The 16,369-nt window shown below is 44.6% G+C and overlaps 1 protein-coding gene across 1 annotated transcript in view; it reads right to left on the bottom strand.

The window, feature by feature from the left end:
• LOC129861342 (enolase-like) overlaps window positions 1-10,936 on the bottom strand; it is a 29,001-nt gene extending 18,065 nt beyond the window's left edge. Inside the window, exons 1-2 of the mRNA XM_055932700.1 lie at window positions 10,827-10,936; window positions 6,669-6,763 (exon numbers count right to left, since the gene is read on the bottom strand). Coding sequence (XP_055788675.1) covers window positions 6,669-6,753 — 85 coding nt within the window. The 5' untranslated portion in view covers window positions 6,754-6,763; window positions 10,827-10,936. The remainder of the gene's footprint in view (window positions 1-6,668; window positions 6,764-10,826) is intronic.
• Window positions 10,937-16,369: the final 5,433 nt, after the last annotated feature.

The raw sequence follows: 16,369 nt of genomic DNA, 5'->3' as shown, positions 1-16,369 counted from the left end.
AATTAATTTAATACATTTTAGAACAAGGCTGTTCCGTAAAATACTTTTTCAGAATGCACTCTACTGTAGTAGTATGAAGGTTGTTTGTTATTCATAGTAAAAGAAACAGGAAATCAAAATTATCCAATGAGCAGCAAGTATCCCTTCGGTCCTATTTTAATCACATTTTGTTCCCAGAGGAGGAGAGAGAGGGTTGCACATGCTAAGCAGATCAATGTGATGTAACAGAGTAGGACAGAGAAGAACCGCTCTCTACTGAGCATGTGCAATGTAGCAGCCTCCGCGCACGCGCACGCACACGCACACGCACACGCACACACACACACACACACACACACACACACACACAGTGCAGCAGCTTCCAGGATGCGACTGCTGGCTCAGACACACACCAAGGTCAGACATTTTTGGATTCAAGAAAGATACAGGATGTGCAAATTTGATTCTAACTGCTCATTGGGCAAAAATATATATATAAAAAAATGCTGTTCAAACCAATGACAATGACTGAGATCAGGAGAGATTTAAAGCTTAACCACAGAGACACACAGAGAGATTTAGGTCATGAGTTTCGGCTTATCAAATCATCTGTATCAAGAAATCAGCTATGGGATGCTTGATATAGCTTAGCAGTCAAGCCCAAAAAACCTATTCAGATAAATTGAGTCTTAGTGATTTCACTTGTTTTCAAATCAACTACAATCAAAGCATGCAACATATTGCATTTTGGACACATATACAGTATGTCTGAATTCAGTAAGGTTATCTTTTTTTAACATATGCCTAGATTCAGTTCAAATTTAAATGTACATTTTTTAACCTTTATTTAACTAGGCAAGTCAGATAAGAACAAATTCTTATTTACAATGACAGCCTACCCCGTCCAAACCTGTACGACCCTCGGCCAATTGAGCGCCGCCCTATGGGACTCCCAAATCACGGCCCGGTTGTGATACAGCCTGGAATGGAACCAGAGTCTCCTTAGACCACTGCACCACTCGGAAGCCCTCTGTCCAGATACTAATATGTTATTTTTGTGGTTGCAACCCCCCCATCGGAGGACGTGACAGTCACTCTCTTAGAAAGAGAAATTAGCATGCTCAGCTCAAATGTTTGTTGTAACAAAAAAGTTTTTGGGTGCCGGGTTCAAAAAGGCATATACTTGAAGAAAAGAAAAACCGTCACTCACTGAAATAAATGTTTTTTTTTATTTTATTTTTTTTAAATACGTTTGAATGTGTTTCTTTTATCAGAAGAGGCCAGAACAAACGAACGCGTTTCGGTGGCAGCCATCCGTGTCAGTTCTGACCTCTGCTGAAACACTGTTTCCAGTGAGTCCCTCTCATCCCAGAGGATTAGTACTGGATCTGAAAATAGAAACAGAAGGACGATGCAGACCCGTCTAGTAACGACAGTAATTCAGACCCCCTTTTGTGTTATATAGCAGAGACACATTTACATCTGGGGGCCTTGTCTCTCTGCACGGTCTAACAATCCAACCTTATTTATACAGCAGCAGACAACACAAAGTGTATCCCAAATTGCACTCTCTTTTCTTTATAGTGATATTCTTTTGAACAGAGGCCCAATGGGAATCCCTTTGGGCCCTGGTCAAAAATGGAGCAGTATAAAGGGAATACGGCATCCTTTGAGATGCATCCAATGCCAAATCAGGTTGGGGCGAGGTCCACCCTGAACCAGAAACCGTGAATCTGCTAGCTTAGAGCACCTAGCAACCTTCGCACAAACGGTCAAAAGAGAGCAAATGGAAAACGCTTTCCCTTTTTTGGGGGGGGGTGGATTTCAAGCCCATTTGCAAGCCCCTGTTAAATCCAACATGTCTTCTCTCAACCCCCCTTTCCTCTTCCTCGGTGGCCTAAATCAGATAGCTTCATTAACATTCTGGACATTCATTCATTAAGTTGAAATAGCGGCTTTGTTTTAGCCCACGGAGCAGAACGACAAAAGGGGAACTCCACTCTTTACAAGGGGCAGCGGAAAACCCCGATTTACATTCTGGATATTCAGAGTTAGTTGGTTGAATATCGTTAGGTTGGTTGAGATAAAAGAAAAATACATCTTGAAAGTTAAGGTATTGATTTCCAATGAATTGTAATCCCATTACAAATGACGGGTCTGTCATGTTCTGTGCCTGTATGATCAACAACACTTTAAATATGACTTCAAAATTCACACGAGGAAGAGTATTAGAAGACTTCAGTGACTACCCCAGAAAAACCTATAAAAAGGACTAATTCCTGGTTAACAAGATGGAGTAGAATTAAGCAATAAGGCACGAGGGGGTGTGGTATATGGCCAATATACCACGGTTAAGGGCTGTTCTTACCACAAGGGGGTGTGGTATATGGCCAATATACCACGGTTAAGGGCTGTTCTTACCACGAGGGGGTGTGGTATATGGCCAATATACCACGGTTAAGGGCTGTTCTTACCACAAGGGGGTGTGGTATATGGCCAATATACCACGGTTAAGGGCTGTTCTTACCACGAGGGGGTGTGGTATATGGCCAATATACCACGGTTAAGGGCTGTTCTTACCACAAGGGGGTGTGTTATATGGCCAATATACCACGGTTAAGGGCTGTTCTTACCACGAGGGGGTGTGGTATATGGCCAATATACCACGGTTAAGGGCTGTTCTTACCACGAGGGGGTGTGGTATATGGCCAATATACCACGGTTAAGGGCTGTTCTTACCACGAGGGGGTGTGGTATATGGCCAATATACCACGGTTAAGGGCTGTTCTTACCACGAGGGGGTGTGTTATATGGCCAATATACCACGGTTAAGGGCTGTTCTTACCACGAGGGGGTGTGGTATATGGCCAATATACCACGGTTAAGGGCTGTTCTTACCACGAGGGGGTGTGGTATATGGCCAATATACCACGGTTAAGGGCTGTTCTTACCACGAGGGGGTGTGTTATATGGCCAATATACCACGGTTAAGGGCTGTTCTTACCACGAGGGGGTGTGGTATATGGCCAATATACCACGGTTAAGGGCTGTTCTTACCACGAGGGGGTGTGGTATATGGCCAATATACCACGGTTAAGGGCTGTTCTTACCACGAGGGGGTGTGGTATATGGCCAATATACCACGGTTAAGGGCTGTTCTCACGACGAGGGGGTGTGTTATATGGCCAATATACCACGGTTAAGGGCTGTTCTTACCACGAGGGGGTGTGTTATATGGCCAATATACCACGGTTAAGGGCTGTTCTTACCACGAGGGGGTGTGTTATATGGCCAATATACCACGGTTAAGGGCTGTTCTTACCACGAGGGGGTGTGGTATATGGCCAATATACCACGGTTAAGGGCTGTTCTTACCACGAGGGGGTGTGGTATATGGCCAATATACCACGGTTAAGGGCTGTTCTTACCACGAGGGGGTGTGTTATATGGCCAATATACCACGGTTAAGGGCTGTTCTCACCACGAGGGGGTGTGTTATATGGCCAATATACCACGGTTAAGGGCTGTTCTCACCACGAGGGGGTGTGTTATATGGCCAATATACCACGGTTAAGGGCTGTTCTTACCACGAGGGGGTGTGGTATATGGCCAATATACCACGGTTAAGGGCTGTTCTTACCACGAGGGGGTGTGGTATATGGCCAATATACCACGGTTAAGGGCTGTTCTTACCACGAGGGGGTGTGGTATATGGCCAATATACCACGGTTAAGGGCTGTTCTTACCACGAGGGGGTGTGGTATATGGCCAATATACCACGGTTAAGGGCTGTTCTTACCACGAGGGGGTGTGGTATATTGCCAATATACCACGGTTAAGGGCTGTTCTCACCACGAGGGGGTGTGGTATATGGCCAATATACCACGGTTAAGGGCTGTTCTTACCACGAGGGGGTGTGGTATATGGCCAATATACCACGGTTAAGGGCTGTTCTTACCACGAGGGGGTGTGGTATATGGCCAATATACCACGGTTAAGGGCTGTTCTTACCACAAACCCCTGAGGTGCCTTATTGCTATTATAAACTGGTTACAAACGTAATTAGAGCAGTAAAAATAAACGTTTTGCAATCCCCTTGAAATACGGTCTGATATACCACAGCTGTCAGCCAATCAGCATTCAGGGCTGGAACCACCCAGTTTATAATAAGTATTAACCTGGCCTCTTTTAGGCCTCTAGGTATTACGGAGTCCAACCTGTGAACTCTGTACTGTAAGTATCCACGTCTCCATATCAAATAGTACCCTATTCACTATATAGCGCACTACTTCTGACGAGGCCTCATAGGGGTGCACTGAAAGTAGTAGGCAAAAGTAGTGCGCTATATAGGGAATAGGGTGCCATTTGGGAACCATAGGTGTCAGACTGGAGATGGAGGGTTATATCCTGCTGATAGGCTACTATTAAATGGAGAGGGAGGGTTATTACCTGCTGATAGTCTACTATTAAATGGAGATGGAGGGTTATTACCTGCTGATAGGCTACTATTAAATGGAGAGGGAGGGTTATAACCTGCTGATAGGCTACTATTAAATGGAGAGGGAGGGTTATAACCTGCTGATAGGCTACTATTAAATAGAGATGGAGGGTTATAACCTGCTGATAGGCTACTATTAAATGGAGAGGGAGGGTTATAACCTGCTGATAGGCTACTATTAAATGGAGAGGGAGGGTTATAACCTGCTGATAGGCTACTATTAAATGGAGATGGAGGGTTATAACCTGCTGATAGGCTACTATTAAATGGAGATGGAGGGTTATAACCTGCTGATAGGCTACTATTAAATGGAGATGGAGGGTTATAACCTGCTGATAGGCTACTATTAAATAGAGATGGAGGGTTATAACCTGCTGATAGGCTACTATTAAATGGAGAGGGAGGGTTATAACCTGCTGATAGGCTACAATTAAATGGAGATGGAGGGTTATAACCTGCTGATAGGCTACTATTAAATGGAGAGGGAGGGTTATAACCTGCTGATAGGCTACTATTAAATGGAGTGGGAGGGTTATAACCTGCTGATAGGCTACTATTAAATAGAGTGGGAGGGTTATAACCTGCTGATAGGCTACTATTAAATGGAGATGGAGGGTTATTACCTGCTGATAGGCTACTATTAAATGGAGAGGGAGGGTTATAACCTGCTGATAGGCTACTATTAAATGGAAAGGGAGGGTTATAACCTGCTGATAGGCTACTATTAAATGGAGAGGGAGGGTTATAACCTGCTGATAGGCTACTATTAAATGGAGATGGAGGGTTATAACCTGCTGATAGGCTACTATTAAATGGAGATGGCGGGTTATAACCTGCTGATAGGGAGCCGTTCAAATCAATTTTGATTGGATGTTCCATTTAAAGAACCCTTCCCCACACGCCCGTAGACAGCGTTGTGTGTTATGTGTATCACTGTTTTCCGTCCAGCTAGTTGTTGTTGTTGCCTATGCTAGTTTCAAGACTGACGCCCCATGTCATTGATCCACAGTCCATAGGTAAGGCTGTGCAGTGTAATAAATATGCCCTCGATACAGTTCTAAAGTCTAATACAGCCACAGTGTGATTTCAACAGATTTTTGTCCAATTGACAAATTATTTTATTTTGTTGAATTTCTATAACAACATTCCAACCTATTCCATTATGGCATGATTCCACTATTTGTATTAATTCGCCTCATTTTCAATAAAGCAACTTTTATTTTGAAGGCACACCGCAAATTTCAATATTGTGGCTAATCCTTACTGTGGCTAGCTTCACATAGATGGGTCCGACCATCATTAATCAAATACGAACTGTCCTATAAATGATGGGTATTTTAGATGATGACACCTAGCTAGATAGTTAGCTAGCTAACTATAGCTACTGAAACAGATTATGTTGTTTTGCTATGTTTTAGGGGGGGGGGGGGGGACATTGTTTGCGTCCATCATCTAGCTAGCTTTGTTTCTGACCAGCACCGTCCAGAGCTTGGGTAAGAGTGTCTCCGCTCATACGGCAGGTGCACGAGACAAAACTTTACCAGCATCAAAGCATACCTATCGGTGAATCGCTGTGACATATGAAATATGACTGAAAGTGTAATCAATGTGCAATAGCTACGTAAAAAAAGTAGTGAACGTGTTGAATTATTATGTGGCATGCAGTCATATGCAGGTCCTGACTGGTCAACAAGCTTATTAAATGGGGTTATTTGACGTGTGTATTTTTTGGGGGGCATCAAAAGACCAAAACGACGTTCCATAATTAGCAATGCTTTATTCTAAATCTGATAACCGCAGACAGTTGCTAAATATATCCTAGACAACGTGCATGCATGCAATGTTGCTTAAACTATGAAAACTGGCCCCCTTAGAGAGAACTGTGGTATGGACAACATGCACCCAAAGTGGAACCCTAACCCTACAGAGAACAAAGTGGAACCCTAACCCTACAGAGAACAAAGTGGAACCCTAACCCTACAGAGAACAAAGTGGAACCCTAACCCTACAGAGAACAAAGTAGAACCCTAACCCTACAGAGAACAAAGTGGAACCCTAACCCCACAGAGAACAAAGTGGAACCCTAACCCTACAAAGTGTGACCCTAACCCTACAGAGAACAAAGTGGAACCCTAACCCTACAGAGAACAAAGTGTACAGATAGTCCTGCTCTAGTATAACCTCTTCTTACCTTTCTTGGTGTACAGGTCGACCTCCACGGTGGGGTTTCCACGGGAGTCGAAAATCTCACGAGCGTGAATCTTCAGGATGGACATGGTTCTGGAACTACACAGGAGACAAGAGAGGGGGGAAAAGTAAGAAAAAGGAGGATGAGAGAGAGGAGAGAAAGGAGGATAGGAGAGAGAGGAGGATGGGAGAGAGGAGATAAAGGAGGATGGGAGAGAGAGGAGGATGGGAGAGAGGAGATAAAGGAGGATAGGAGAGAGAGAGGATGGGAGAGAGGAGAAAAAGGAGGATGGGAGAGAGAGGATGGGAGAGAGGAGAGAAAGGAGGATGGGAGAGAGGAGAGAAAGGAGGATGGGAGAGAGAGGAGGATGGGAGAGAGGAGAGAAAGGAGGATGGGAGAAAGGAGAGAAAGGAGGATGGGAGAGAGAGGATGGGAGAGAGGAGAGAAAGGAGGATGGGAGAGAGGAGAGAAAGGAGGATGGGAGAGAGGAGAGAAAGGAGGATGGGAGAGAGGAGAGAAAGGAGGATGGGAGAGAGGAGATAAAGGAGGATGGGAGAGGAGATAAAGGAGGATGGGAAAGAGAGGATGGGAGAGAGGAGAGAAAGGAGGATGGGAGAGAAAGGAGGATGGGAGAGAGAGGATGGGAGAGAGGAGAGAAAGGAGGATGGGAGAGAGGAGAGAAAGGAGGATGGGAGAGAGGAGAGAAAGGAGGATGGGAGAGAGGAGAGAAAGGAGAATGGGAGAGAGGAGATAAAGGAGGATGGGAGAGAGGAGAGAAAGGAGGATAGGAGAGAGAGGAGGATGGGAGAGAGGAGATAAAGGAGGATAGGAGAGAGAGGAGAGAAAGGAGGATGGGAGAGAGGAGATAAAGGAGGATGGGAGAGAGGAGAGAAAGGAGGATGGGAGAGAGGAGATAAAGGAGGATAGGAGAGAGAGGAGGATGGGAGAGAGGTAAATGTTGAAGACATCTACACACCAGCCCTCAGTGAGGATCTAGGTCTGAAGTCATGACAGTGAGTCAGGACAGTGACTCAGGACAGTGAGTCAGGACAGTGAGTCATGACAGTGAGTCATGACAGTGACTCAGGACAGTGACTCAGGACAGAATTTTGGCAACATTTGAAATGCTCAATGACAGAATCCAACAGTATAAAACATAAAAGTTTACATTATAAAAAAAAAAAAAAAAAAGCATAAAACACAAAAGCATAAAGTCAACATAAAAGCCCACGGACTGTACCTGTGTAGCCACTGTTAAGGGGAAATGAGTTGACAGACCTGTGCAGATAATACTGTAGACAATGCCATGTGATGGCAGCACAACCTGTACACAGTTGCTGCAGGTCTGTGTGGCCAAAGCCACGGGTGTGTCCTTTATAAAATATGTATGGGTGGGGCTCCACGGGACTGAAGCATCGACCTCTGCAGCATGACCTGGTCCAATGACCCCTGGGTTAAGATGCAGTCTGTCTCGCCTGACATGTTACTGGGCACCAATGTTTTCTGCTGAATCACGGCTGTCGTACGACTAAATCAATTGCTGCGTGCTGCGTCCAAGTATTTTTTTTTCAATGTGACAAAGCAAATTACTAGCTGACGACACATGACATTGCCTAGGCGTTTGGCAGGTACATGTACCACTTTACAGGGGGAATACAGCACAACGTGTACTTTTGGTTCAAAGCCATTTCAGAACTTAGTATACCTTTACTGTGACGTCTGTAATGTCCTATGAAACAGCATTTCCTGTGAAGTCTGTATTAGGCCTGTCTTGAACATTACCCTACTATGAAACAGCATTTCCTGTGAAGTCTGTATTAGGCCTGTCTTGAACATTACCCTACTATGAAACAGCATTTCCTGTGAAGTCTGTATTAGGCCTGTCTTGAACATTACCCTACTATGAAACAGCCCAGTTAACACCTCACATTTCAAACATGTTTGGAGAAGAGAGATTTTAAACCACATCAAGGCTCTATATTCAGTCTTTTTCCAGATGTCCCGGGTGAAATGAACTGTGTTCCCCAATACATAACATGAGTGATGGATTTTAATTCACTGTTTTATTTTTTTTTAAATTCGATTTTAGACCAGATTGGGGTCCGGGCCTGCCCTGCCCTTGTCTGTACTAGACTGTTCTGCACACAGACTATGGATTTTCCTTTCATCGGTTTTATCTGACTTTCCCTGATGAATGAACCCCCACGTTCCAGCCTTTAGCCACTGAAACCAGACAGACACACTCCATCAATCAACCCATACTGGAACAATGGGAAATGATCTGGTATTAAATGTCCATGGTGTGGACACTTTCCACTGGGCTACATAGCACAGAGAGGAGAAGAAGAGCCAATGTCAGCCCACATAAACCAAAGCATAAATACACACAGACAGGACTGTCCTCTCTATAGCACTCACAACACTGGTCAGGACTAATGTTTAGCCTACAGTTGGGCAACAAAGCACCTAATGTCACCTGACATTTTAAAGAAACAGAACATAATGATAACACAGCTATAACACATTACTTATAACATGTAGCTATAACATATTACTTATAACATGTAGCTATAACACATTACTTATAACATGTAGCTATAACACATTACTTATAACATGTAGCTATAACATATTACTTATAACATGTAGCTATAACATATTACTTATAACATGTAGCTATAACACATTACTTATAACATGTAGCTATAACACATTACTTATAACATGTAGCTATAACATATTACTTATAACATGTAGCTATAACACATTACTTATAACATGTAGCTATAACACATTACTTATAACATGTAGCTGTAACACATATATAAAGACAATATTTTTTTCCTCTTGTCTCAGTGTGCAGAGACGGAGAAAGACAGAGTTGAATTTGCTGATAGGCTACTATAAAATGGCTCCTATAAAATGTCTTCCTCGCACTGAAATAAATAATAAAAGACTTGACATTCAAGTATTTAATTCAGCTTCGTTCCTTCGCCCGTGTTTCATTTATCTCTGGGTATGACAATAAGAATTTTGCTGTGTTTTCTCCCTAGTTTAATGATTAACTTTAACAAATAGAAATTTAACTATTTATTTAAACATTTTATCTTCGCGTGTGCAATGAAAACATTGAGTTTGAGTTTATTTTTTACAGGGACAGTGCACATTAATCAACGTGTCAGTAAAAGTGCCGGTTTTAGGTAGCCGGCTAATTTTCAACCGCAGTCCCTGGGCAGGTTATTGATTTCTTAGCATCTCTGAAAGGGAACAACAAAGTAACCACATTTGGCTACATTGTATCTGCAACAGATTGCTACATTTAATATGCTGTCCACCATTGCAGTCAGAAACTGGTAGTTGGCCACACTGCATAGAAGTGAACGGGGAAAGGGTGGGGATACCTAGTCAGTTGTACAACTGAATGCATTCAACAGAAAATGTGTCTTCTGCATCCAACCCAACCCCTCTGAATCCGAGAGGTGCAGGGAGGCTTCCTTAATCGATATCCACGTCATCGGCGTCAGGGGAGGACTCAAGGGCAGAACAGCAGTTATGTCCACCTTTCCGGCTCGGGGATTCGAACCGGCGACCTTTCGGTTACTGGCCAAAAGCACTAAAGCACTAGGCTACCTGCCGCCCCATGACAAGCAACGAATGAACAGTGAAATGCCTTTGCCCATGGAAAAAAAATACAGGAAGGTGTGGCAGAGTATTTCAGTAGTGATAAAACGCTGTTATCTAGCTGTGTGGTTGCAACTTGACGCCTTTTCCTTTCCCCCTCACTGCCGTTTCTAAATGGAGTGACATCTCGCCAGCTGACGGGACGGGTTAAAAATAGACAAGATACCAAGCTGCAAGCCGTGGCCAGGCACCATCATTTATTTATTTATTTTATTTTATTTTACCTTTATTTAAATAGAAAAGTCATTAATAGCTTGAAAATGAAAAGGCAAAAGACCCCCCAAAAATTATAACACTTTATGAGACCACTCTGCATTTCTGATGATACGATAACGGGGATATAAAGTAGGGCCTACAATGGCATCAGACAAATAATGCAAAAGTAGCCGATATTTTATACGATTTGAGACAATTTATAGTTTTACAACAACAAAAAACGAATTTCGCAAAAGAATAGAAAATAGAACGCCTTCATCTTACCTTTATCTGGCCTTAACTGTGTGCAAGGGTAGTGTTGTCTCTCGTTCGGGTCGACAGAGAAGGCGCTCGTCACAATCCGCGATGCTCATAAATGGGCCAAAATCAGGAAGAGATTCTTCCTCGTCGTTTGATTGGCTGGGATGGGAATCACGTGGCAGGAGCGTGCGAGGCGGACTGCACGTTCACAAGCCATATCAAGACTGACAATTAGATTGGAGAAAGGATGCGGAGGTTTCTATACCCCAACATCACCCCTCAAACGTAAAGGATAACATGCCTAAAAAAAAACACATATACAGAAGAAATGCATAGGCTACAAGTTGTTGAATTGATCCAACACGAGTGGGCAAGGAAAGGGCGATGTAACGATGAATAGTTGAATACGTCAGCATATGCTATGATCTCTGCAACGACACAGGGTATCGTTAGATAGACGCGGCTTTTTTGTTGTTGTTGCCCCAACGTTAGTTTGCAGCCTGTGTTTCAGTGTCCTAGGCCTGTGTCCAAATGAAGGCGAGGCACGTCATTTCACTCACTGTGTGGGTTAGAGAGCCTATGCTGCTTGATAGGCTATAATAATGTTAACGTTTTCCTCCCAGAAGTTTGTTAATTAACACAACGATTTATTTGTTGCGTAACAGTCTATACATCTAGTACCGCCTTCATTACAGGCCTAGGTCTACCATATAAAGCTATTGATTCTAAAGGAGTGGACTCCACTCCCATTAACGTGTCATAAGGATGCACTATTCTACTGTGGAAAAATCTTCCTAATCCAAATGATTATGCTTACGACGTTCACGTATGATTATGCTGTTCTATTCAGGAGATCTGCCATGCATTTTTGAAGAGGATTTCATGGCTGAATCCTCATGTGCACTCACTAAATCAAACCATCTCTGGCTACATTTTCTCTCTGATTCCTGGAGGCCAAAAGCAGCATAGTGGGTTTTCCCTTCTATGGTTCTCTTCCTCACAAGAGCTGTGATCATGCCCAGCCTACTGTCATGCAGCTGTGATCATGCCCTGCCTACTGTCATGCAGCTGTGATCATGCCCAGCCTACTGTCATGCAGCTGTGATCATGCCCAGCCTACTGTCATTCAGCTGTGATCATGCCCAGCCTACTGTCATGCAGCTGTGATCATGCCCAGCCTACTGTCATGCAGCTGTGATCATGCCCTGCCTACTGTCATGCAGCTGTGATCATGCCCAGCCTACTGTCATGCAGCTGTGATCATGCCCAGCCTACTGTCATTCAGCTGTGATCATGCCCAGCCTACTGTCATGCAGCTGTGATCATGCCCAGCCTACTGTCATGCAGCTGTGATCATGCCCAGCCTACTGTCATGCAGCTGTGATCATGCCCAGCCTACTGTCATACAGCTGAGCTGTGATCATGCCCAGCCTACTGTCATTCAGCTGTGATCATGCCCAGCCTACTGTCATGCAGCTGTGATCATGCCCAGCCTACTGTCATGCAGCTGTGATCATGCCCAGCCTACTGCCATGCAGCTGTGATCATGCCCAGCCTACTGTCATGCAGCTGTGGTCATGCCCAGACCATAGAGAACCAGAAGGGCCCAGACCATAGAGAACCAGAAGGGGCCAGACCATAGAGAACCAGAAGGGGCCAGACCATAGAGAACCAGAAGGGGCCAGACCATAGAGAACCAGAAGGGGCCAGACCATAGAGAACCAGAAGGGGCCAGACCATAGAGAACCAGAAGGGGCCATGCTGAATAAAGGACCTACACACAGTGACAGTTCAGAGGCTAGACCTCCATTTTGTGAAGAGGAATTTCCTGGCTGAATCATGTATTGCTAGCTGATGTGTGAAAGGCAGTAGGGGTATAGTGGTTCTCCTCCTCACTGAGGCTGAGCTGAGCTTTCGATGATGCTGATCATGGATAGTCTACTGTCATGCAGCTGTGATGCTGATCATGCTGTGATGCAGCTTACTTCAGGCTCTATCTCAATTTGTCTTTCTGTGATTATTCGCATCCTCTCTCCTCGCCTCCTCTCTCCTTGCCTCCTCTCTCCTCGCCTCCTCTTTCCTCACCTCCTCTCTCCTCTCGCCTCCTCTCTCCTCGCCTCCTCTCTCCTCACCTCCTCACATCCTCTCTCCTTGCCTCCTCTCTCCTCGCATCCTCTCACCTTGACTCCTCTCTCCTAGCCTCCTCTCTCCTCTTCAACTGTATTTGAGGAGAAGTTCCAAGGTCCCTCTCCCTCGTCCCTTCTTTTCCAATGGGATGATTCAAGAACGAGGCAAGAAGAGAGGGTGCAAGGAATCGAGAGAGTGCTGTGATGCAGCTTCCCTCTGTCACGCAGCTAGGCAGAGGCAGATGGCCATGCTACAGTATCCCGACCATCCATCCTCCGTGACTGTTTGCTGCAGTGACCTTGAGGCCAATAGAGGCACAACTGCACCATCTGCTGTCAGCTCCCTGCTAGTGAAAATAGCAACAAGATATGAAGCTTTGGTGAGGGGAAGTGTAGTGTTGAACATAGATGCAGGATCTCAAAGGAAATTGCTCTACACTGTGGAAAGTTAGTAAAGAATGGTGTTCATGCAGGAGCCGATGGGGTTATTGAGAGGGTTGGGGGGGACGGGGACGGGGGGGGGGGGGGGGGGGGGTGTACATGAAGGAAGTAATGGGATGCTTGAGGGGAGGGGTTCAGGATGCAGGAACGCACCAAATTGCGGGCTGCAGTTGATTCCTATTGAGATAGTAGGCACCATTGGTCCTGTCGGCTTAGAGGCAAAAGACACATTTCAGATTCGTTCAGAAATGTTTGTTTTTTTAAGTTTGTTTTCTATTCTATTATCCCCTGGGTTCTGGATGACTACAGTCAGGTCGGCCAAGCCTGGTTAGGAATTGTCCGTGGTCCGAACAACAACTCCAGGTAATAGGTAACACATTGCATAGTATAATAAGTAGACCTAATAATGAAAAAAAAAAATCGTCAATTTTGAGTTTTGTAAAGTTAGTGTGGGTGAGGTGGGGAAATTATTGCTGTCCATCAATAATGAGAAACCACCTGGTATTGACGAGCTAGATGGAAAGCTACTGAGGATGATAGCTGACTCTATAGCCACTCCTGTCTGTCATATCTTTAATCTGGGTCTGGATTTTTTTTTTTTTAAATGTCCTCATGCCTGAAGGGCAGCCAAAGTCATTCCATTACCCGATAATGATAAAGCACCCTTTATTTGTTCTAACAGTAATTAGCTTGCTGCTGAATCTTAGCAAACTTTCGGAAAAAATGGTGTTTGACCAGATAGAATTTAACAACAAACTTTCAGCATGTTTATAGAGAAGGGCACTCACATGTACTGCACTGACACAAATGAGTGGTTGAAATAAAATGCATAATAAGAAGATTGTGGGAGCTGTATTGTTAGATTTCAGTGCAGCCGTTGATATTTATGACCATAACCTGTTGTTGAATAAAACACATGTTGTGGCTTTTCAACGTCTGCCATATCGTGGTTTCAGAGCCACCTATCTAATAGAACTCAGAGAGTTTTCTTTAATGGAAGCTTCTCTAATGTTAAACATGTAACGTGCGGTGTACCACAGGGCAGCACTCTTGGCCCTCTACTCTTTTCTATTTTTACCAATGACCTGCCACTGGCATTAAACAAAGCCTGTGTGTCCATGTATGCTGATGATGCAATCATATACGCATCAGCAACCACAACTAATGAAGTCACTGAAGCCCTTAACAAAGAGTTACAGTCAGGTTTAGAATGTGTGGCCAGTAATAAACTAGTCCTCCTTATGTTTTATCCTGGCAGCCTCCTAAGTTTGTAGTTATAATAAGCCCATTCTCTGTAATAGTCACCTGGCTGTACTTTGTCATGTTTGCTCCTTTATGTTGATGTGTCTCTAATGTTATATCTCCCTTCCAGACCACCACATTAATCCTGTCTCCAAGGCCTTACAAGCCACAACTCCTAACACATCCTTCCTACCAACAGGCCTTACAAGCCACAACTCCGAACACATCCTTCCTACCAACAGGCCTTACAAGCCACAACTCCGAACACATCCTTCCTACCAACAGGCCTTACAAGCCACAACTCAGAACACATCCTTCCTACCAACAGGCCTTACAAGCCACAACTCCGAACACATCCTTCCTACCAACAGGCCTTACAAGCCACAACTCCGAACACATCCTTCCTACCAACAGGCCTTACAAGCCACAACTCCGAACACATCCTTCCTACCAACAGGCCTTACAAGCCACAACTCCGAACACATCCTTCCTACCAACAGGCCTTACAAGCCACAACTCCTAACACATCCTTCCTACCAACAGGCCTTACAAGCCCCAACTCATAGCTTCCGTCCAAACCTTCCTCCCAAGTCTCAACATTTGCATTCTGACAGATGCCCCATGGTGGCAGCAACAGTCCTGAACCTAGTTTACAGTCATGGTGGCAGCAACAGTCCTGAACCTAGTTTACAGCCCATGGTGGCAGCAACAGTCCTGAACCTAGTTCAATCAATTTCAATCAATCAATTTTATTTTATATAGCCCTTCGTACATCAGCTAATATCTCGAAGTGCTGTACAGAAACCCAGCCTAAAACCCCAAACAGCTAGTAATGCAGGTGTAGAAGCACGGTGGCTAGGAAAAACTCCCTAGAAAGGCCAAAACCTAGGAAGAAACCTAGAGAGGAACCAGGCTATGAGGGGTGGCCAGTCATCTTCTGGCTGTGCCGGGTGGAGATTATAACAGAACTATGCCAAGATGTTCAAAAATGTTCATACGTGACAAGCATGGTCAAATAATAATCATGAATCATTTTCAGTTGGCTTTTCATAGCTGATCATTAAGAGTTGAAAAACAACAGGTCTGGGACAGGTGGCGGTTCCATAACCGCAGGCAGAACAGCTGAAACTGGAATAGCAGCAAGGCCAGGCGGACTGGGGACAGCAAGGAGTCACCACGGGCGGCAGTCCCGACCCATGGTCCTAGGGCCCAGGTCCTCCGAGAGAAAGAAAGAGAGAAGGAGAAAATTAGAGAGAGCCAAGATTTTCAAAATGTTCATAAATGACAAGCATGGTCAAATAATAATCAGGAATAAATCTCAGTTGGCTTTTCATAGCCGATCATTAAGAGATCATTAAGAGATCATTAAGTAGTTCACAGTCAAGGTGGCAGCAACAGTCCTGAACCTAGTTTACAGTCATGGTGGCAGCAACAGTCCTGAACCTAGCTTACAGTCATGGTGGCAGCAACAGTCCTGAACCTCGCCTACAGTCCATGGTGGCAGCAACAGTCCTGAACCTAGTTTACAGTCAAGGTGGCAGCAACAGTCCTGAACCTAGCTTACAGTCATGGTGGCAGCAACAGTCCTGAACCTAGTTTACAGTCCATGGTGGCAGCAACAGTCCTGAACCTAGTTTACAGTCAAGGTGGCAGCAACAGTCCTGAACCTAGCCCACAGTCATGGTGGCAGCAACAGTCCTGAACCTCGCCTACAGTCCATGGTGGCAGCAACAGTCCTGAACCTAGTTTACAGTCATG

Source organism: Salvelinus fontinalis, chromosome 8 (genome assembly GCF_029448725.1).
Source record: "Salvelinus fontinalis isolate EN_2023a chromosome 8, ASM2944872v1, whole genome shotgun sequence".
Lineage (NCBI taxonomy): Eukaryota > Metazoa > Chordata > Actinopteri > Salmoniformes > Salmonidae > Salvelinus > Salvelinus fontinalis.
Note: the sequence above shows the minus strand (reverse complement) of the source record. Positions and strands in the feature narration are given on the sequence as shown.